The sequence below is a fragment of the Penicillium digitatum genome, chromosome 6 (assembly GCF_016767815.1).
Source record: "Penicillium digitatum chromosome 6, complete sequence".
In the NCBI taxonomy this organism is placed as follows: domain Eukaryota; kingdom Fungi; phylum Ascomycota; class Eurotiomycetes; order Eurotiales; family Aspergillaceae; genus Penicillium; species Penicillium digitatum.
In genome coordinates this window covers 2277222-2299383 of record NC_089389.1, presented here as the reverse complement: position 1 = coordinate 2299383, position 22162 = coordinate 2277222, and the positions used below count along the sequence as shown (strand labels likewise).

General features: G+C 48.8%; 8 protein-coding genes across 8 annotated transcripts; 4 read left to right on the top strand and 4 right to left on the bottom strand.

Moving 5' to 3' along the window:
• Window positions 1-1084: 1084 nt before the first annotated feature.
• On the top strand, window positions 1085-1905 carry Pdw03_5833 (ThiJ/PfpI family protein; the record flags this gene model as incomplete). The annotated part of the gene is made up of 2 exons (XM_014682824.1): window positions 1085-1616; window positions 1697-1905. The coding sequence occupies 2 exons, from the start codon at window positions 1085-1087 to the stop codon at window positions 1903-1905; spliced, it is 741 nt and encodes a 246-aa protein (XP_014538310.1).
• Window positions 1906-5437: 3532 nt separating this feature from the next.
• On the bottom strand, window positions 5438-7103 carry Pdw03_5832 (Peptidase C65, otubain; the record flags this gene model as incomplete). Its single annotated transcript, XM_014682823.1, has 7 exons — window positions 5438-5513; window positions 5575-6030; window positions 6087-6358; window positions 6438-6703; window positions 6758-6821; window positions 6891-6977; window positions 7032-7103. The coding sequence occupies 7 exons, from the start codon at window positions 7101-7103 to the stop codon at window positions 5438-5440; spliced, it is 1293 nt and encodes a 430-aa protein (XP_014538309.1).
• Window positions 7104-10058: 2955 nt separating this feature from the next.
• Pdw03_5831 (COP9 signalosome subunit 2 (CsnB), putative) lies at window positions 10059-11695 on the bottom strand (the record flags this gene model as incomplete). Its single annotated transcript, XM_014682822.1, has 4 exons — window positions 10059-11261; window positions 11319-11379; window positions 11437-11595; window positions 11652-11695. 4 exons carry the CDS (start codon window positions 11693-11695, stop codon window positions 10059-10061), a joined length of 1467 nt encoding a protein of 488 aa, XP_014538308.1.
• Window positions 11696-12682: 987 nt separating this feature from the next.
• Pdw03_5830 (GTPase Rho2) lies at window positions 12683-14545 on the top strand (the record flags this gene model as incomplete). Its single annotated transcript, XM_014682821.2, has 12 exons — window positions 12683-12732; window positions 12792-12842; window positions 12905-12922; window positions 12996-13012; window positions 13067-13081; window positions 13142-13263; window positions 13324-13525; window positions 13581-13676; window positions 13989-14022; window positions 14120-14178; window positions 14429-14482; window positions 14541-14545. The coding sequence occupies 12 exons, from the start codon at window positions 12683-12685 to the stop codon at window positions 14543-14545; spliced, it is 723 nt and encodes a 240-aa protein (XP_014538307.2).
• A 77-nt stretch (window positions 14546-14622) lies between these two features.
• Pdw03_5829 (Octanoyltransferase) lies at window positions 14623-15525 on the bottom strand (the record flags this gene model as incomplete). The annotated part of the gene is made up of 1 exon (XM_014682820.1): window positions 14623-15525. One exon carries the CDS (start codon window positions 15523-15525, stop codon window positions 14623-14625), a length of 903 nt encoding a protein of 300 aa, XP_014538306.1.
• A 451-nt stretch (window positions 15526-15976) lies between these two features.
• On the bottom strand, window positions 15977-16773 carry Pdw03_5828 (FMN-binding split barrel-like protein; the record flags this gene model as incomplete). Its single annotated transcript, XM_014682819.1, has 2 exons — window positions 15977-16591; window positions 16657-16773. The coding sequence occupies 2 exons, from the start codon at window positions 16771-16773 to the stop codon at window positions 15977-15979; spliced, it is 732 nt and encodes a 243-aa protein (XP_014538305.1).
• Window positions 16774-17808: 1035 nt separating this feature from the next.
• On the top strand, window positions 17809-19184 carry Pdw03_5827 (NIPSNAP; the record flags this gene model as incomplete). Its single annotated transcript, XM_066101177.1, has 5 exons — window positions 17809-18046; window positions 18176-18466; window positions 18530-18898; window positions 18975-19017; window positions 19100-19184. The coding sequence occupies 5 exons, from the start codon at window positions 17809-17811 to the stop codon at window positions 19182-19184; spliced, it is 1026 nt and encodes a 341-aa protein (XP_065958117.1).
• A 731-nt stretch (window positions 19185-19915) lies between these two features.
• Pdw03_5826 (CDP-alcohol phosphatidyltransferase) lies at window positions 19916-21670 on the top strand (the record flags this gene model as incomplete). The annotated part of the gene is made up of 7 exons (XM_014682816.2): window positions 19916-20055; window positions 20253-20262; window positions 20336-20493; window positions 20557-20603; window positions 20677-20772; window positions 20829-21496; window positions 21557-21670. 7 exons carry the CDS (start codon window positions 19916-19918, stop codon window positions 21668-21670), a joined length of 1233 nt encoding a protein of 410 aa, XP_014538302.2.
• Between the last annotated feature and the right edge of the window lie 492 nt (window positions 21671-22162).

Sequence of the window (22162 nt, the reverse complement as noted above, 5' to 3'; positions counted from 1 at the left end):
GATCGAGAGGTTGGAAATTTCCAATAGCAGAACCCAACCAAGGGGAGCGGACAACGAGATATCAGAGAAATTATCCTCGTAAAGGGACTTTCTCACATTATTGAGACGTTGATTTAAAAGTTGCTCGTTCAGGAGAACGGGACCATCGCGATCCTGGCGGCGCAATCTTGAGAGCGCATGCAGCGGATCATCATCACGCTCCTTCATCAACAATCAACGGAGCGCTATCCACAGTAGTAGCCATGAGATGCCAGTATTTTTCCGAGCCGATGAGAAGGGATAAATAGCTCCTGTTTGCTAGGCTTCATGTATAGGTGCTTTCCAGCCCAAATCGAAGACCTACCCTAAACTGTTCAGGAAATTTGTGCTCCGTCTGATGAAGCAGGGTCACACTACTCCGAAGGTTCAGAGCAAGGAACAAGAGATATGGTATGATAGACTGAAAACCAGCAGAGTACCCTACTTCTCTCGAACCAAAAAGGAAAAATGGGGAAAGGGGGGGGGAAGGGGGGGAAGGGGGGGGGCCGAAACTGGGGCATAGGCTTTCCCCTAGTTTAGTGGGCCTCTCCCGAGGTTGCGGGAGAGTTTGATATTGCGGGGAACGGCGAATTCTTGTCCTTTCGGGTGGCTTATTCTTGTTTTCAGTCTCAATATCATTGGATTGTTGCCATACTGGATAATCTGATGGAACTGTTTTGTTTAAACAACTGCAATGGACCACAAGATGATTCATCATGAGGGAAACCTTGAATTGGGGACCATTGCAACGGTGATTTTCAACTTTGTGCTGCCCATGTGAAACCCATCTTCACTGCCGATGAACGCGTAACTTGCGCGATTATGCGCAGGTTTGCCAGTGGATTGCTAAGACCCGTGCTATTTTATCGTGCCCAGTGCCAAAGAGCAGCAGTTGCGCCCAAAGAGTGCATGTCATCTGCTGGATTGTGGTTTCTCAAGAGACATCAGGTGCAGTAAATTGGCCTCTGACCTTCTCGCCACAAAGTGATAAAATTCTCGCTCTGCTGGCATCAAGCTTCCCGATCTCAAAGTTCGACATCTCAACCTGACGTTGCCTCCCACGACCATGCCCTCGCCCCTCCGCATCGGCGTCCTCCTCGTGGGAACCGTCCAACTCCTCGACCTGTCAGCCGTCGACCTCCTCTACATGACAACCCCGGAATACCTACAAGAATGCTCACTCCCGCAGCCCCTGGTGAATCTGGGTCGGGCCTGCGAGATCCACTACATCGCACACAACGGACCAAACACAACTGTCAACACGACCTCACAGATGTCCATACAACTGACAGATTCGCTCATAGACTCTTCCGTTTCTCCAGGAAAGCTAGATCTCGTGCTAATCCCCGGTCCACCGCCCAAAGCAATGCCGCCAGCCGAAGAGTACCTCGACTTCGTGCGCGCGCATTTCGCAGTCGGCACGCCGATCTTGAGTATCTGCACGGGGGCTTTTGTAATCGGGTACTCCGGGATTGTAAGTGGTCGAAAAGTAACCGCACCGCGGTTGTTGATTCCTGAGATGAGGCGGAAGTTTCCTGAGGCAAAGCTGTGGGATGATTCGGTCAGGGTTGCTAGGGATGGGAATTTATGGACTAGTGGTAAGCTCTTTTAATTTCCTCTTCTTTTGGGGTTGCGTTTGATCCAAACTGGATGCAGCCATGCTGAGACTCGCTCATAGGTGGAATTACAAACGGATACGATCTGGTCGCTGGATATCTGCGTGAACATTACCCTGCTGCTTTGGTGAATACGATCCTTGTCGCTGCAGACATCCCTTCCCGTCCGGCAGCGTATGCTAGTTCCGCGACGGGTGATACGTTCTATGTGCTGTGGCAGGTTCTTCGGGCGTTTCCGGATGCAGTGGCTCGGTTGTTTAGGGGGAAGTGATGGCAGCACTGGCTTCTAGTGCACAAAGTTCAACCGACGTCATCCCGAGAAATCTCCATGCGTTTAAATCGACGATCAAATGCTTAATTTTTTTTTTTTTGGAAACAGTGATGAATAATTTAGTATTTAGTACTTGGCCATTTGAAAAATCTGTCTACTAAAAGAGGCCTTAACAAAAGGCTGAGTGCAAGATTCCAGATGGAACCTATCAAGCTTTTCCTCCGAATTGGAGTGAGAACAATGACAAAACACCAAGATTCTCCAGCATGTCCAAGGCTTCGAAATATCGAAAAATTAAGAAATCGACAACGTCGATAGAACGATTTCCATGTACCTGCGTTGCCATGGTCACTTTCACCAGAATGTTGAGCCGGGATGCGCCACTGTCAGTGTACCGGTGCCGAAAAAAGGCGGCGAGGTCCGAAGAGCAGGAGACAGGGATGAAAATCCTCTTGACAGCAAGTCTCTACAACAATGCTGAGAGCTGTCAAGGACTCTCCACTTGGTAGATAATAAAGTCGACCCCCCGATTCCGAGGTTTTAAAAACGGCCACCTTTGCCTGAATGCCGGACATTAATGCCCGACGGGTGGGCTTGAACTGGTGCTGCAGCTAGTCGGTTAATTCCCACAATTCCTGTACTTGTCAAAAACCTCTCATTTATTCTTCAGAAATACCCATTAGTCCATCTGAATAAAAAGGCGTACTTTTTCCCTCGGAGCTGGCATATTGTTTCCGATCAAAAGCCCCCTAAGATGGTCGATCATCACTTTTGTACAACATACGTCTTTGCGCATGTCAAATATCTCATATGCCACTATAACATTCACGGTCCAAGGCCGGTCTTTTGAGAAATAAAAAAAGCGGAGTTTCGTCCTCCCAACCATAATCGTATCTCGGAGAAACTTCACACTTCATTAACCGGTGCTCGGAGACACTCCCTGCCACAAATTACGAAGATTGGCAGCCTCGATGCATGGAAGCAAGCCAATTGCCTCCTCAAAGAGCTTTCCGAAGCTGGGGCTAATCATGCCACTGGCGGAGGCCGTACCGGCTGTACTGGGATCGCTAGCGGAAGGCCATGGAAGAAAAGGATTCATACCGTCGAGTGTACGGATACTGGGACCGTGTGCCGGGGGCATGTAGAGCCCGGGAATTCCCATTCACCCGCATGCGTTACACAAATCATGTTCTCAAGAACGACATTCGCCTTTTCGGAAAGGCCGTACTTCTGATCGGAATCATGGCCGGAACCCGAGAATTTCAACACTGTGCCAACCTATTAACGTTGGTGTCAGATGACAGCCATTCCTTTAAGGTGAGGGACATGTGAGGAACAGTGATAGCGAAAATTTTGCCGATAGGAAAATGTCTACGGAGTATGCAGGTCAGCCAATCCAAAATGCATATTATACTAGAGAGACCTAGACGACCCACCGGCGAGATGAACTTGACCTTCATATATGCTGTGGGCGGGGGGGTGGGCACGGTGAGATAGAATGCGCCAATAAATTGTCCTTTGGCGCTCATTTCCCCAAGACTTAGTGCAAGTCAGAGCCGCAGATCGCAGCCTCCAGTTTCTATCGGCTCCGACTTTTCGTAGTGGAATCCATTGATCGCTCACCGTTGTGAAATTACACGATGATATCGTCTGGATGCTCCAATTTTGGCCTTTGAGCCTTCCCCACTCAGACCTGGTATGGTCCGATATTGTCCAGTGCCCTTGTACGGAGTAGTAGTAGTTGTTGCCATTGTAAGTCTCTGAGATGGACCAGTAGGTACAACATAAGTGTGCGTGGTACGGACAGCGAAGGCCAGCGTGGCATTGGAGTGCGTTGGTCATAGGATTCCCGAAGGCCTCTATCACCACTCTTTTGTACAACCTAAAGCCAATCTCAACCGCTACCATGACTAATAAGTGGCTCGGTGAATGAGCTGGCAACCAACAGTTGATAGTGTGCGAGACAAGTTGTCCTTTCTGTACATCCAGAAGTGGGGTGCATTGGTTATTGAAACTACTCTACGGAGTACTCCGCACAACATATGTGTCTTTCGTGTCAACATGAGATGGGGTTAAATACCGCACTCTCACTACATCGCTTTCCCGCAATATTGACCCCCACCGGGCTGAGCAAAGACCCCCCATCTACGGGCAAGGATACCATACGGAAGACCGTATTTCAGAAGGTGAAGTCCGAGCCAATGATTCCCACTTGGACACCTCTAGTTCTCTCCGGATTGTACTCCGTACAGTACAACATAGAAGCAGGAAAGCTCTAGGACCTTCTTTGCGAATTCAAAGCTAGAAATTCAACAGTGGATTCACCCACCTCATTGATCCGCCATGCACGCGAAAGGCTAACAAAACCCTCAGTGTTAGTGTTATCACCTGAAATCAAAACCATCCTCCCAGTCCTTCACGCCTATGGGGCCACTCTAAAAAGCCCGGAATGTGGGGGAGGTACTGGCACTTGACACCACAGTTGGTGTCGTTCTGCCGCCGCACTTGAGTGGGCACTAAAATGATGCTTGCTCTGAACGAGTTGGAGCCACCCGCGAACCAGGAATGATTGATCCTGAAGAAAGAGAAGGTAACATGGCAAATTGCTATATAGGGCCCTTCTCAACCATGAAACCGCTGGTTCAGAACGTGACCCAGAGCTGAGATATTTTCTTCGACAAGAAATTTGGTGCATTACCGATGGAAGTTGACTTTCTTACCTGCGAGTTCTTTCAAGTAAAAGAACGCATTGGATTAAAGGTACGAAGCACAGATAGGGGAAGCTTTAGGATGAAAAGAGTGGTTGGATCAGAGCTTTTGGCGGGGCTCGGACGAAATACTGCTGAACGATTCCACAAGCTTACAACAGACTCGCGAGTGCTAGAAACCGAAGGAAAAAATCTAGGAGCGGTAGGAGCTATAAGACACAGTGAAAGTCCTCTAAACTAACCAGGTTAAAACTGAGATCTTTCTCAATTGCTTAGATAGCTTAGGAACGAGATGAGGTGATTACTTTCTGTGACCTTGCGATTCGTAAGAGAAGGGTCGAAAAAGAAGAAGACACAAGTACGGTTCAATAGTTGTGCATTTCTTGCAGTTCAAGAGCCTAAAAAAATATAGTGTAGAAGAGAATATATCAGAGAAGAATAAAGACCCCGAGGATTGAAAACGATGGAAAAGAAACAATCTGGGCGAGAACGCTCGTACCATGCAACGCGCTGCACCACGCTAAAGAGGACAATCATCGAGAAGAGAAGAAGAGGAAGAGAAACCAACCAAGAGAGAGAGAGAGAGAGAGAGAGAGAGAGAGAGAGAGAGAGAGAGAGTAAATGTGAACCAGGTCTACCCCTAGACCCGGAGGCCAAAGGGGTGAGCTTCATCAAGAAGAGGTTGAAAGTGAGATGTGCTAGCCTAGTCCGCCTGACAAACCATGGTACGAGTCGAGCCAATTAACCCAGGATGATCATTAAGAAGAAACGATAAAGGGAACGAAATCCATGGCTCTTGTCATGCCTGACAGCCCGCCAGTTGTTTATCGTCGTTCGTGCGGTTCCCAATGGATGGGTTCAAAGTCGGAATTCTGGAAATGAGCTTGGTTATACGGAGAACTAGGAGAGAAAAGTCAGTAACGATGTCAATGGTATAATGGATAACCTTGACAGAAAGTACTTTTTGAATGGTGTTGTGACTGGCAACGAGCGACTGAGATTCGGTTTCATCACCAAGGGATTCAGGCGAATCTGCGGGCCGTCCGATAATCGATTAGGCAATGAAGTCATCGGTGGCGGGGCGGAGGATGGCAGCGAGAGTTGTGGAGGAGCAGAGATGGGAATTGACGGAATGGGCGCATGGGTTGGCATAGGCGATTGGTACATGTCTTGTTGTGAGGACATGCGGAATGGACTGGCGGGAGTTGGCGAGACAGAAGACATTGAAGACATGGGAACGCCCATCCCATATGATGTGTCTTGCATCAAATTAGGAATGGCCATCAAGCTTGAATTGACGTCAAATCCGAGAGCAGCTTGGTCCCAGGGTGAGTAGTCGGACGTCATTCCGTATTGAAGGTTGACGATGGGTGCCATGTTCAAAGTTTCGACTGGATAAAGGAGATCGTAATGGCCCCTGTGTTGGAATGTTAAGCTTGATCCAATGCAATTTTGACTGCTAAAGCAACTCACGGTCGGTATAGGAGGCGGATTGTTGCACCATTGGGACTGTTAGAGGACAGTTGGTGAGGTGTCACGACGTCGCCTTCACTTCGGTCGAGGTAGAGAATTTGAACACCAAAGCCAGAGCCTTCGATTACACCGTCGATCAGTGCCTGAAGTCCAACTTCGTCAATCTCGGTCTTCACCGGGTCTATCCGCGAGCTGCAGTACTGGTTCAGTGGCATAGGAAGAAAAGCCTGGTATCGGTTCGCGTTAAGCTTCATCCACGCGCTAGTCAAAATCTGCAAGGCGAAAGAATCAGTTTACGTGCTGGCGGTACGGAAATACAAAGGCAAGCGTTATTCCACAAGAAGCACTTACTCGGAAGTGGGTAATGATCGCATCAGAGCAGTAGCCCTCGTTAAAAGCTTCGACAAGGAAAGACTCGTCTTGAGCGCCATTACGGATAGCAGCATGGGTTCGCCTGAGGACGTGTTCTGTGGCATCGACAAAGATCTCGTAGATGGAATCCGACAGGCCGACCCGTTCCAAAAGCGTAGTCAGAGACTTCATTCTCCGAATCTCGGTCTCGATACGGAGCGTGTCTCGGAGGGTGAAGAGGGTCTCAAAATAACCAAATGCCACAGCTGTATAGGGTTAGCAGGAGAATTACACGTCCTACCAGTTGCACATAAGCGTACCTCTCCAACCACAATTCCCATCGCCCTTCATAATACGGCATTCGGGATGGGTGATAGCAAGAGCCTGGAAGCAGCAAGGTTAGATGCGGGACACATTGTGGTAACACAAGAGGCCCAAGCCATCGAAGCTTACATTTGTCTTCCTCGCTAGAGTAGGATCCGCATTCGAGTAATCCAACGCGATACTGTGGCTAGACTGTTTGGTTGAGACAAGGGGACCCTGTCGGCATGGTGTCAGCCATTGCTGCGGACCGGGATAATCGAAACCAAATACCTGGACCTCCGGTTGGTAGTTGTTGGAAAGCTTCTGGAAGCGCTCCATCTCGTCAGCCGAGAGAGCGTTCATGTTGGCGGAGTTGGAAGAGACTGGGTGGGAGAAAGCAGCCGATAATGAATGTGCTACAGGAGAAAGAAAAGACGAGGGAAGGGCGCCCCGGTAAGAATCGACGGAATTCTGCTTTTCCGGGGACGGCTGATGAATACCGAAATGATTCCAAGTAGATTTTGACAAGGACATTGCATACGGTTGAAGTTGAGCTTATTCGAAGGATGTCGAAGATTCCACGAAAATTCCACGAAAATTCCACGCCGTGCGCAGTGGTTATTGTGCCAATGTTTTCTGGAGACGTTAGACAATAACTTGACCGCCCCTAGAGGGGGAAGAACAAATATAACTGGAAAATTAGTTGACATACAGCTCGAATGGACATTTCCGTGGAATTGGGCGAAATACGGCTCAACAATTTTTGGCTTGTACAACACTGTAACGTGTTCCAGCACAGACCTCGGATCGGAATTTACTATCAGAGTCTCAGCATGACGAACCAGACGCGAAATATGCAAAGCAGTCATTGATGGTAAGATCAAATCAAGCCCATGAGCCTCCGTGGCCAATGGGAGGATACAAGGGAAGTAGGATGGGGCAAAAGTAGGGTGTCCTACAAGCCTCTAGGACAGGCAGCTCTCCCCCTCTGATTGGGTGTGTAAAAGAAAGTTTGTGACGAACAGGCCAGAAGCCGTCAAAGGGAAATAGCACAATCACATAGTGGAAAAGAAAACAGCAATGATGTTAGGCGAAGAAACGGGGCCAAGGCTAGAAGCCGGTTGGAGGCGGCCTCGGGATCCTCTCATGGAGGGGTGCACGAACCAACAGGTTTGTGAGTTCGACAGGGATGACAGAGTCTGATTTCAGTGATGGAGCGGATATGCATTCCGGAGAATTTTTTGAATGGAAGACCCCAAAGGGACCAAGAGAAGAGAAATCAAAAGTGTTGTATGACACACAATGACAAAAGAGCGATCGGAGATACCCACCTACCTAGGTGATTTATGGCCCCGATGAGATAAACATACAGGGTTTGCCGAGTACGATCGGGACAGGTCAAACCTGAGAGAGGAGAGAATCTGTAGAGGGACGATCTCCAAATGATAGAGTTGATAGAGTTGATAGAGTTGTGGGAGTCTGAGAAAGAGAGATTTGGGAGGGAAATGGAGTTTTTGCGGGGAGAGAGGAGTCGAGCACACGATGACAAAAACCAAAGTAGGGGAAGTTCAACCTTCTTGTTTCTCTCAAATGGACAGGGAAAATACCATAAAATTATAGAGCAAAACGAAAGAAGAAAAGAAAAAGACAAAATAGAAAACTGGAAAAAAGAAAAAAAAAATTTATATATATAATTTGAGAAAAAAAAACACACACACACATAAGGATGAAGTAACGATGCACCGTGCCCCAGTTTACCTCCGTCCATTCATAGATGTCTGAAGATGCTGATCGAACAACACAAACATCTCGCGTTAACGTCCTTTGTTTTCCTCGTTCTTTTTATCGGAAGATGAAGTACATCCTTACGGTTGTACACAGGTTGTACATGAAGTTGTACAAGAGTTTAATCCCCTTATATACCCCACAAACCCTTCGAGTTATCAACCAACTTGGGTAAAAAAATCGAAACAAGAGGGATTAATAGGATCGAATACGTAAGCTTCATAGGTTCCTTTTTATCTTCTTGATGATCCATACGAAGTATGCATGTTGACTACACCATTGCCTAGGTGTATGCGTCGGATTAACTATCAAATCCCTTCGAATCACCCCACACCTATATATCTACGCTCCAATTGATACCTCGGACTGATCGGAGCTCCATTTTATCCACGGACTCTCCCAATTGGGCATATAACAGAGGAGGGAAAAAAGCCAAAAAAAAAAAAGCCAACAACAACACATAGCCAGGGTAAAGGGTAAAAGGGTAAAAGCGGGGTTTGGAAATCTCCAGGGCTGAGGTCTGGGATATTTCGTTTGATGGTCCCGTTGTGATTGGTGCAGCCCCCCGATTTAGTGCACTCGACGGGCTTTGCTTTTTTTTTCCCCTTCTTTTTCTTCGCTCTTGTCGTTATTTTTGGCCGATGGTGGCATTACCGGGTTAGGTTTTTTTTTTCCCGTTTCTTTTTTAATAACCATTGTGCATACATGAGTGTTATGATGTAGTGGTTTGCCTTGGTGCTAGAATTGTCCATCACCCGACCTGGTGCTCGGCTATTCCTTTGATAGGCCGAGAATTTCTCACGGATTGGGTTTCTTTGTTGTGATTGTGACTTCCACCGACCTAGGCGCGTATGCTGAATAGGGCTCAAATGCCGGTAGCGGAAGGGATTCGATATTCTAACGTCGGACCCGAGTGAGGCTACAAGATTCTACGGAGTACGGAGTACTCCGTATGTTGTACGGAGCAATAAGAAATCGGAAAGACCTCGGCAGAAAGGCCCCGTACCTGATGCACATCCATCATGCAATCCTATATGAGATGAGGAAATGTGTTCACCTGTCTTTGGTCTTTCCCATAGTGTTGCTTTTTTTTTAATTTCTCTCTTATATCAGACCTTCTATTCCCAAATTGCAATCTAGCCTGCTGGGTATAATACAGTTCGTGAGGTTAAGCTTCCTAACTTTCGCGAGACTCCCTTGGACCTTACAAGGACGCCCGGAAGGATCGTGAACCAGGCAGTAGTATTCTACAAGACATCCTATGATTGAATCCTTCACCCTCCACTACATCCACTATGTTGTACATCCACTATAAAATAATGTTGGAAACATAAACAGTTCATCTTATCGTGATTTTAGCGCTGTCAAACCAACTCTAATTAGCGGGTCTGATTTGGTCATCTTCGCTAAGCCCAACCCAACAAAGAAACGGTGTGAGCTCTTCTTGTTTTTTGGATGGTTTCCCACGCGGCTCGCACCTGCACATGTGGAGGGGAGGGCGCTTAAGTTTTCCAACCGCTTCAAAAGGACGGTCTAGAACAACCATTTGGCTGGCATTTTGCCTCGGCCATCCTTGCGTGCACGGGGGCCCGTAGATCGCATACCCTCGTCTCCAAGACTCGATTGGAAAATGGAACCCTGAGACGGTTCGTTTGCCCGCAGCCCCTCACCGTTCAACGTTGTTTGCCAGAGGTTACGCAGCGCGGAGCTCCACTCTCCCACAGCTCGCAGCCGCTCCACGTCACTCGCACTCTCCACTACCACTGTCCCACTATCCTGGTCAATCTTGGCGTTCAGCTTTTTGTCCAGGATGAGGAAACTGAGAATGTCCAGCACCTCGGGGACAGAGACCTTGATATTTTTGGAGATGAATTGCAGCGAAAACCGGGTGTACGGCGCAATCAATTTAAGAACGGCCTTGGTACGCATGTTGCGGCTAACCTCGTCGATGTTCTCCGCAATGAAAGGATCAGCCAAGACGTCCGGATGTTTGCTCAGCACGTCCTCGTATGCATGAATGTCGTCCCGCTGGAAGGCGTCCACCAGGTCGGTCATCGCAGAAATACGGGGATCATTCTTGTATGGCTTGGTTTCTTGAGAATCAAAGGGGTTGATGTCGGACTTCATAAGCATGGTCGTTAAGACAAGGTATTTGAGCACTTGGATTCGTTGCATGGAACCTGCCTCGTCGTAATTTCGAAACGACTCGAAGAAATCGCTTTGTGCCTCCTTCCAGTTCTCTTCGCTCATGTGCATCTTGCCTCCACATTCACGGATGATGCCCATGATCTTGGGATGGGGCACAGCCGACCGTACTCGGAGGGCGCGCTGGTACAAGGCCTTCAGTCGTTTGTTATTCTTCGTTTCGGCAGACATTTGGATCTCAAGGGCGTATAGCTCGAGTAGATATGTTCCTTTGCTGGTGTCGTCCGATCCGTCCTCTCGTTGGCATGCCCGGTGCAATTCCCGCATCTTTTTACCCAGCTGGCCATATTGCTTGCGCTCTAGCCATAGGCGAGCCAGTTTAATGTTTGTCTTCAGCCAAAGGCGCTCATTGTTTGTATTTTGAAATGATTCAAGGGTCAGAGAGTAAAATTCCTCCATGCATTGGTACGCCTCTGCATTATCAGACCCTTTCTCGATAAAATCGAGCATGTTGTTGATCGACTTCTCGGAATAATTTCGTGTAACAGCGGATTTGACGTATGTGAGGAGTTCCCGGTAGTGTGCGACAGTCTAATGAAGAGATGGGAGTCAGTGGACAGCTAGATCAGGCTTAGGACATGAGCTCACATCGCCATACCGCCCAAGCTTAAATTCCAGCTTGATGGCCTGCTTGAGGCCTTTGAATCCCCTATGTTTTCAGAGTTAGCGCCCGTCGTTGCGACCAGCCTAGGGGTCAACAAATTACCAGTCGCTTTTGTCTTGTTCCATGGGCGCTATGCCTAGGAACTCATCGACTGCCTCTTCTGGATTATCAACCTTGATCTGCTTGGCATTGTAGTATTTGTTCTCGATTCCTATGTCACCAGAATCGTCGTCGTCTGCATCCTCATATTCAAAATCGTAACTGTAATTTCAACGGTCAGCTCGGTCTGGAAGGCGCAGTGGACAAGGGATTAATACTCTTCGTCCCCAGAGTCCTGCATAAAGTCATCATCGTCTGACATCTTAGGCGTGTGATATTTCGAGAAAAAAAAGAACAGAAGAAGGGTGGTCAGGATAGAGAGGGTCGCAAAGTGGTGGGGTTGGAGTGTTGGAGAAGCTGGGTCAGATAACAGCTGTGAGCTTCCGCCTTTAATTATCGTGACGAGAGCACTGACATTGAACTACAATATAACTACTCCGTACATTGCACATTGTTATCAGTTTATATACAAACAACATCAATGCAGTTTGTTTGGACAAAGATTGTTCAATAGGCCTCCGCTTATTCAATGCTGGGGTTGAAAGGTTGTTATCATTTATTGTTCTACTCTTATCAAAATACCGCCCTATGTGAAGACAATCCTGTTATAGAGGACCGTGCTAGTGCCTAGGACATACATGCATTAATTGAATTCTTCCAAGTATGCGACATTAAGTTGATAACTTAGGCTACCAGCACAAAAAAAAGGAAATTAAAGAGTTCCACCCAAAATAGTTGCAACCCCGTAGACTTTGTTACTTGGCAGGGGCTTGGTATGTTGACTATTCTAAAGCCAAGTACGAGCTTTAGTGTGTAGTAGAAAGTAAGTTCAAGTAGACTTGTATGAAAAAGAGCAAGCGGATCTATCATCTTCATGTCCAGTTTGTTACGGAAATGCCGGTGGAGTATAGGACCTAGCATCTAGGAACATGCCCAACAAACCGACATGAGACAGCTCTAAAATGGAATTAATTTAACCGCCAAATGATCCAAAGTTAAAAAACCTTTCAGGTGGACCAGAAGGGGGCTGACGCTATTCGCCGATCCCTCCAGCCCTTCAGTACGCGATGACATCGATTCAGCCATTCCTGGAATCTTCCCCCGACAACAACCTCAATCTTCTACTGTCACAAAATTGTTCCCAACTCTTATATGAGTACCACTTCACGAATAATCACATAACATTTGGACATACTGTTCCATTGCTACCCTATCTTCTCCTTCCGAGTCTCCTGAATCACTTTGCGCAATGCAGCTGTGCGGCCGACAGAAGGTGGTTCAGCGCAAGATGGTGCTGCTGTTAGTTTTGATCGGAATCTCTCCGCTGATCATTGGCGATTGGCCTGACATTTTTCTAGAGGTGATGGAGCCTGCGGCAAGACATCTGCGCTGAATGTGTTCACTCGTGGGTGCGCAATCTCCCCCTCACCCATCTCCGATGATGACAGCATAGCTAACGGACTTGGACTAGATTCTTTCCGACGGTCTAGTAAGGAATTTGACCTTTTTTGGAGCATACTTTCAAATCAAGGTTGCTGACTCTGGTTATTGTGTGTGTTCAGTGAACCTACAGTTTTTGGTATGTGCGCCGAAGTTGGAATAAATTCTGCATCGCTAACTCGGAGGAATTCAGAGAACTACGTGCATGGTACACAATTACGCCACTATGTCCCCTGACCACGAATTTTGAAACTCACACCCGCCGTAGATATCTTCGTCGACAAAATACATGTGGAGCTCTCGCTATGGGATACCGCCGGCCAAGAGGAGTTCGACCGACTGCGCGCGTTGTCCTACGAGGACACACATGTGTTGATGCTCTGCTTCAGTGTAAGCAAAACAGTCTCTCGCACATCCTGCACCATTTAAGCTAACAAATCTGATAAATAGGTCGACAGCCCTGACTCTTTCGAGAACGTGTCGTCGAAATGGATCACCGAGATTAATGAGAATTGTCCGGGCGTGCGTGTGGTTCTGACAGCACTCAAATGCGATCTGCGCAAGGACGAAGAGATGAACGACAACCCCAACTCCATCAGCTTCGATCAAGGCCTAGCCAAGGCAAAGGAGATTGGCGCCGTGAAGTACCTGGGTGAGTGCTCCTCGATTCATCTATACCTGATCGCACGGCTCATTTACCATTTCAGAATGCTCCGCAGTCCAAAATCGTGGCATCAGAGAAAGCTTCTACGAGGCTGCGAAGGTTGCCCTCGAGGTTAACGCGGGTGGGGGCTCGTCCTCCGGTTCGAAATGCATCATTTTGTGAGGTGATGTCTTGCGGTCCATTGCTGACATGCATGGTATCCCTCAATGTCTGTCATATCGACCTTCGATTACTTAGATATTCATCTTTGGAAGGTCTCCGTCCTCCTTTCTTCGCCCTCTATCTCTTTTTGTTTCCCCCCTACGATTATCTCGATGGATATGTTGATTCCCCCACGAAGTCGGTGTTTTGAGCTTGCTTTCGCCTTCTTTTCCTTCTTCTCCAGGGCAGACAATGTCTGCTCCATTCAGACCGCATAAAGTTGGTCCATGTTGATTGCATAATTGCATAGCTCCAGATCTCTCTATTCTGAGCTTTTCAGCGAGGTTGGTTGTTTGACTCCTAATTGTGACATTAAATTATAATCTTCATTGGATTTTGCGTGGCATTTAACGCATTGTTTCTCTAATATTTCCTTTTTAGATCCAAAGTTTTCGATCATTTGTTCACCGCCTTTCACTCACAGTTTAGAGGTACATCGGGTAAGGTACCTGGGTACCAAATTCTGCAGCAAAGGTACTTAATTGCCGGGTTACTTTTCTGCCGGCAGTACTGTCTCAACCATGTTGCCAACAACTTTCAAGGACCTCTGTGCTTGATGTTTCTCCACATCTTTTGTTTTCGCTCGCCTTGTGTGGCCTAATTCGCATTGTGACTACGTTATGAATACGGCTACGTACAAAATGCACTTCTTTGTTGGGCTTCTTACGTCGCATATCCATCGTGATTCAGACCACACAGTCCAGCCACCAAGCACAGCTCTCTCTCTATACTATACCAGCCGAGGTACGTACATCATCATACAGATCTTTTTTACAAGCTTGACAGCTGAGCTATCAAACAGCATGAAACGACCAATCAACAGAAATATGACACTAGTGACACGATCTCCACATCACCCAAGCAGAGCATCCGCAAGCAGAAGCTCAATGCTGGACATCAGTTAGCAAATCTTCCTCCCGGACCCGATAAACCTCGTCAATCTTCTCCCCCCGCGAATTCTCCCCACAGGCGAAATCCGCGTTGACCCGATTAACAAACTTCTCAACAAACGCAGCTGCAACATCCCCAACCTCTAATCCCGGAACACCCACACCCTGCAGACTAGTTGCCTCTTTGCCCTCCAGCCCACAAGCCACGATCTGCTTAAAGAACCACATCGGCTCATCCGTAACATTAAGGCCGATTCCAAAACTGCTGATATTGCGTCGCAGATGAACCCCCACTGCCGTGATTTTCCTCGGTTGCAAGGATCCTGATCCTGCAACGGGCTGCACCCACACCCCCGGATCTTCCGTTGTAAACCCTTCAACTCCGTAGCTCTTCAGTAGGTCGATGACGCTATTCTCCAAAACACGGATGTGGCACCGGGGCGTTAGACCAAGTCGCTTGAGATCCAGGATCGTATACGCGACCATCTGGCCCGGCCCGTGATAAGTTGTCTGTCCGCCGCGAAGAGTTGGGTGGTACTCTGCCTTTGCGGGTTGGTGACCGTCCAGTGTGAAGAGGGAGCGAATTGGCTCGAGGGCTGGTGGTAGAGAGAAGAGGGTGGGGTTGGTTGTGGAGGGTGGGCTTGTGTTTGAAGGTGGGAGGTCGCGACGGCCGGTGGTGTAGACAGGGTTTGGGGTGAAAGTGATGATTGTTGGGTCTGGTGGTGGGGGTAGAGCTTTTGCTAGTGTGGTGCTTTGGTTGCTCGGATCTTGTGAGAAAATTGAGCCTGGGGAGGCGAGCTTTTTGTGCGCGAGGAGGCGAGTTGTGAGGGTTTGTTGGAGGTGCGAAACGCGGCCGAAGGGCGTTGTGTGGGGGAGGTGGAGGTGCGCGAGTCTCATTTTGGGTAGGGTTTTGATGGTGAGATATGGTTGAGGTCTTGGTTTGTAGGAATTGAATCTCTCGGCGCACTTTAAGGTTGCTGGGGGGGGGGGACTGTGTTTTTTTTCACGGAGTTAAGAGGTCGGTGGTTGCGGAGAAGCTGCAAGCTTGCTTCGATAAGGTTTGATAAGTGGTGGCCCTCTGCAATCTCTCTTGGGCTGTCTATATCTGTGTTGATTTTTCTGTTAATCCCAGTCAACAATGTGTGCCCAAGCCATTTGGAAAGTTGACAATTTTAGATAAATCAGCCCGAAGAGAATGACCATTGATGCATTGTTCTATCAATTAAAGAGCCAAATGATACCATCTGAGTTGATAGAGGATGCACCCAAGACGATGGGAAACCTAGATTCATTCCTATACACTGATTACTTGCATTGAAAATTGAAACTGGAGCATAGCAACCCGATACTATGAAGAGGCTACACCATTGACCAGCCCAGAGCCCTGCTGCTCAGCAGGAAGCAGGACCCAGTCGCGCACACCACCCTTCCAATCTGCAATACGACCCTCGGTGACTCTTACAGTAACAACCCGCACATCGGTATCAATGGAAACGCTAGGCCGTCTGGCGTTAGGATCCTGTTGCTGCTGCTGCTGGCCGAAGAGATTGATCTCCTCTTCCTCGAAAGTGTTATTCTCCAAATGACGAGCCTTGCACCATGACTCCTCTTCGGAGCCGGGCTCTAAGAACTGTGCCTCGCCCGTTATGGTAGTTGAGATGCTGGAGAGCGCGCTGGTGTTCAGGTTAAGCAGCAGGCTGGCCAGAGACGAGCGGGTAGCAGCGGGTGGTGGGGAGCCATCACGCTCACCCTGCACTGGAGCCCGGGTAGGTGGGCGATGCGACACCCAGTCGTGGACCAGCAGTGAGACCCGCGGGTTGGACAACAGGTGGTTTGTTTTCCGCGATGCGGGGTTCGTGGTCATGATGATGGTGGGGCGCGGGTCAAATGGTGTCGAGGGGAGATAGGTGTAGGACATAAGTGAGATGTGGGGTGTTTTATCATCGCATGTTGCCAAGTGCAGCTTGATTAGGGCGATAGAAGGTCAGTTTGGTGGGCTAGGTATCTGTGCAATGGCCCTGTACTTACGAAGCGGGAGTTCTTCAGACACGAAACGACCTCGGATGGCAATGAGGTAGCGACATGGGGATGAGTGGTGGTCGCCGATGCCTCGTAAGACAGCGGGGGATTGACTGATTCGGCCATGTTCTTGTGATTTGAGAACCAAAATAGTAATGAAGTTGAGACCTCTGGAGGAGCGGGTCGAGATCTGCCCGGGGGCGGTGTCCCGTTACCCAAAGGGCGTGCCCACGATTTATCCGACAACGTCATCACTTCATGTTTCTTGTGGATTTCCAACTTGGTAGCCTACTTACAAGCTATGCTCCGATATACGGCAGTTTGCTAATTTAGTCTCATTTTCGGTGGACATATGATAGAACACTCCAGACAAGAACCTCAGCACAAACAGACTCGAGGTGATGCGTGAAAGAGTGGAGACAGCTCAGACACCGTCATGGCGGCAGATGTGTCGGATGTTGTATTATTGTAGCATGGGATTTTATCTGTCGAGTACAAGCCAACAGCTGTGTCTCTGCTCCGCACTCCGCAGCTATATAGTACTAGTCTCATAATAAGTGGCGATATGCGCTACCTAAGTATCCCACTGGCTGCAGAAGTCCAAGGGTATCAAGTACATCTAAGAAGATGTCATAATTACCCACATTTTAGTGTGAGATTGGCTGTAAACTTGGGCAAGTGGTACCAGCACAGCCCGTCACGATTACTCCATATCAAGAGCTCGGGGGAGCTCCTTCCCCGCACCTAAGAGCTAGTCAACATATGTGCATCTACTGACATGTTATTTGGAGTATTTCATGTTGGAATCAATTCATAGAGACTGGCCAGGACAGATATAGACTGATCTGCAGTCTTGTACCTAACTTCCATCACTGGTACTCCGTACAACATACACATTCTGATACTCTCCGATCCGATCGGTACACTCATCCCCCGATCATCGCCCCCTTCTTCAACTCTCCCTCTCCCCTGCAATTCCAGCCTGAACCCTGAACTTACCTATCCACTCTCTTATCCCCCTCCTTCACTTTGTTTCTTACCATCTTCACCTCTTCTTCACACTCCCTAGATTCTACACGTTCCCCATCTCAGCTTGTGGTTACCTTTGGATTCATCATTGCCAAGCGTATTTTCTGTCCCTTGGTCTTTCCACATCACATCATGTTAGGTCCACGCGCAGCTCGCTCAGGACGATCGGTGACTTCACTCTTGCGACCATTCAGCTCGTCAGCTGTGGCCTATCGTTCTCCCTCCATTCGAGATATTACTGCCCAGTCGACCGAGGAATACCTCAGACGACAGAAAGAGTTCCGTGAGAACTTGGAACAGGCTCGGCTGAGAAGAGAACAGCAAGAGAGTCAGTCTGTCAACGCTTCTGCTTCTTCAACTTCCCCTTCCCGTGAGTACGCTCCCACTGCTCCACAAGTGAGCAATGCGAGCAAACATGATCGTATCAACCCTACTTTCGATGCTGCCTCGACGCTTGACCAGAAAGGACTGGGCTCACTCTCAATGCACCGCTATCTAGGGGATGACCAGCATCAAGAAGCTGCGGCCAAACGTGGCCCTCTGTCCTCGCTCATCTACGGCACCAAGGAAGGCCAACATTTCGACAAGGATATGGAGCGCTCCTTCTCACAGGTTCTAGCACGCGGCAAATACGTCCATTCGATCGTGATGCACGACGTTAAGCCCGACAAGGTTGATGAATACGTGGAACTGGTGGGCCAGTGGTACCCCCGTATGGCAGGTGCCGAGGAGAACCGTGTCAACTTGGTGGGCAGCTGGCGGACGCAAGTGGGTGACAATGATACCTTTGGTAAACCCTGATCAAATGGCCTTCCCATTTTCTGTGGGCTGACCCTTGTCCTTGCTTGAATAGTCCATATCTGGGAATACCAACGGTATGAAGGATACCATGAATCTCTTCACTCCATCTCGGAACACCCGGAGTTCCGTGATTTCGATCGCAAACTCAAAAGCCTGATTAAGAGCAAACGGACTTCGTTGATGCAGGAGTTCTCGTTCTGGCCCACAACCCCGCCTCGTCGTCTCGGTGGACTGTTTGAGCTTCGATCGTACACACTGCATCCGGGTAATCTCCTAGAGTGGGAGACACACTGGCGTCGTGGCCTTACAGCTCGTCGTGAGGTGATGGAAGGTGTAGGCGCATGGTTTGTACAAATCGGCGAATTAAACACAGTACACCACCTGTGGCAGTTTGCCAACTTGGAGGAGCGCAAGATCTGCCGTGAGCAGTCGTGGGGCATCGAAGGCTGGGCCGAGACGGTTCACAAGACCGTTCCCTTGATCCAGACCATGCAAAGTCGGATTCTCGTCCCGATGCCGTGGAGCCCTGTCGGCTAAATTGTGAGACCCAGCTGAAACGCTTTCCCTTGGCCTTTGCTCCGGGTCTTGGTACACAAGAAATACTCATAGTTTGAACGAGCAGGATGTTGCGAGGTGCGTTGACCGATATTGGTCTTGCTATTACCCTTATTCCCTTTCTGTCGGGATGCATGCTATTGGGATACTAGGCCCTTTGCATCGGATTCTGTATGATGTACCTAAGCATTAAGCATGAGTCAAATCCATTAGTCAAATATAAAAACTTTTCCCCATGTTGTCCGTTGCGTTCAGATCTCATTGCCAATCCCGAATGTGCCCTCGGACAACCTCACTTTTTGCTCATCTCACCACTTTGAGGCATTTCAATGGCAACGCTTAGATCGCTTGGGTTGATGTGTTACGTAGTTGAACAGTAATCTGCACATAGATTGCCGAGCCGAGAGGAACAAGTTACAAGCATGTAGTCAAATATCCAGTACATACGAACTAGTGCGGGCACCAAAGACGAACATCTCGATCTTATCTAAGACCTCATCCTTTCTCTCCGCCGGCAGAAAAAAAGTCAACAAAAGATCGAGACCAAGTGGCCTTTTTCTCCAACGTCGATCTTTAAAAATCGAATTCCCATAGACCTGCGTCTACGGCTGTTTCTTTCAAACGGAGGTCCGGTCTTCTTCTTTCTCCTCTTCTTCATCCTTTCCTTTCCCCCTCTGTTTTCAGTTTCCCTTTTTGCGGCGATACCTTCGGCGATATCGTTCATGATTACACTTTGACCTTAGTCGCGTGCCTGAAACTCGCAGCAGTACCCGAACCTCACATTTTTAACTGCGAAAGCTGCGTTAATTACATGCCTAACGCTCGTAACGAAGAACCCAAATAGACACCGCCGCGTTCACAGACGCGCAAAACAACCAAGAGAATGGTGTACATCCGGCAACACGAATTGGCGAATCTGAAGAACTACAAATATGTTGGAATCGACCATTCGCCTGTCAGTCGGTATATCTTGAAGCCGTTCTACACCAATTACGTGATTCGCTGCTTCCCCATGGGAATGGCGTGAGTATGCTCCCTCTCCTTGCTTTCGTTCCCCGGACTAGGTGTGCAGGGGTTTATACATCCTTGCGCTGGTGCCCTTTTCTGCATACTGAGTGTTGATATGCTGTTCTTCCTCGTCTCCTGTCCTCTCATTCCAAGAGATCTATACATAGCGCAATATGGCTGACTCTATTCATCTACTCTTTGCGTGTTTAAAGACCCAACGCCGTAAGTCTTGCCCAAGCGAAAATGTTATGGTTTCTGGAGTTTAAGAACATATTCTAATCCCTCCCTTTGGTAGATTACTCTCACCGGATTTATGTTCGTGGTAATTAATTTCCTCACCGTTATGTGGTACAACCCGAACTTGGATACGGACTGCCCACCATGGGTCTATGTCAGTTGTGCGATTGGCTTGTTCCTGTACCAGACCTTCGATGCCGTAGATGGCATGCAGGCGTACGTCTACAAAATTCTGTTCGATAGTTCAGAGGCGTTCTACTGATGCTGGCTGCATTTTAGACGGAGGACGAGACAGAGTGGCCCGCTGGGTGAGCTCTTTGATCACAGTGAGTTCCCGAAGACAACATGAAAAAATGCCAAAGAGCGTATTTCTCTGATTGTTTGTTTCTACGTTACTAGGTGTCGACGCATGCAACACCGGTCTCAGCGTATTGGTTTTCGCGGCGGCAATGAACATGGGCCAGTCCTGGATGACCTTTATTGCTCTATTCGGATGTAAGCCCAGCCCTCTCCATGCCCTTCAAAGCATACATCGTCTCTGACAATCACAGCAACAATGACCTTCTACGTTCAAACATGGGATGAATACTATACGCAAGTCCTCACCTTGGGCGTGATTTCCGGTCCCGTCGAGGGCATCCTCACCATATGCCTCGTCTACCTGATCACCGCCTACATGGGCGGCGGCAGTTTCTGGCACCAGCCCATGCTGGAAACCATCGGGGTGCCGAAGCCGGGCTTCCTCCCAAGCCAGGTGTACAACCTGCCCTTTACATATTGGTATCTTGGATATGGCTCCCTCATGCTCTGCTTAGCCATCGGCTCGAGTATCATGAACGTCATGAAGGTGTGTCGCAAGCGAGGCCAGGACCCCGTCGGGCCGCTGTGTGGCCTCCTGCCCTTGGCGGTCATCTGGACTCTCATTCCCGCCTACCTATACCTGCAGCCAGTGATTCTGGAAAACTACACCATTCCCTTTGGAGTGTTTGTAAGTCTTATCAATGCCTACTCTGTGGGCCGCATTATCATCGGCCACCTCACTCAGACGAGTTTCCCCTACCAAAATATCCTGCTGTACCCGCTCGCTTTGGGTGTTTTGGACAGCGTGGGTGCGATGGTCGGCTTGTGGTCTGCCCCCGTGCTTGGGTTTGGTGTTGGGCAGGTGGCATTCACATTTGGGTTATTGGGACTGGCTGTCGGTGTGTACGGTAGCTTCGTGGTACTTTTCCCCTCCCCTCATCCCTGCGCGCGACGATTCGCTGATCTTGATCTCCTCTAGTTCGACATTATCACCACGATATGCGACTACGTCGATATCTGGTGCCTCACAATCAAGTACCCGTTCGTCGAGGAGACCGAGCGCAAGACCGGCGTGTCGAAGAAGACCAAATAAAGGGATTGTCGGCTCGATCCAGGGGGGATGGTGGGCTTGTGGTGGACGGCATCTCAACCTCGATTACCGCAGGCGAGAAGTTTCAATTGAGCTAAGTGGGAGAGTCGGGTATCAATCGGACACTTGAAAAGCGCGTTGGAGATAATGATGCCTGACTAATGACTTTTCCAGTACAAATTTTAGCTTCCCTTCAACACAGAGCAATTAGCTCGGAGTGGTGTTCTAGCGATAGAATATGAGAGTTGTAAAATTGCCGTTCCAAGGATGTTTTGAGATTGATGTAGAAGAATAGTGAAGCACCTGACTGCCTGCCCGCAGCGGAATCCACGTCTCCACACGGAACCAGCGTTTGAGCTTGTGCTTACCTCATTAGCTTACCTCATCCGGCTTTGATTGGTGCAAAGTTCGCCGCCTTCCCGAATGAGGACAAGCGAGGGCACAAAGCGGCACAAAGCCCTACCTCCACCCAAACCGGTCCAAATCCCTTCAGAC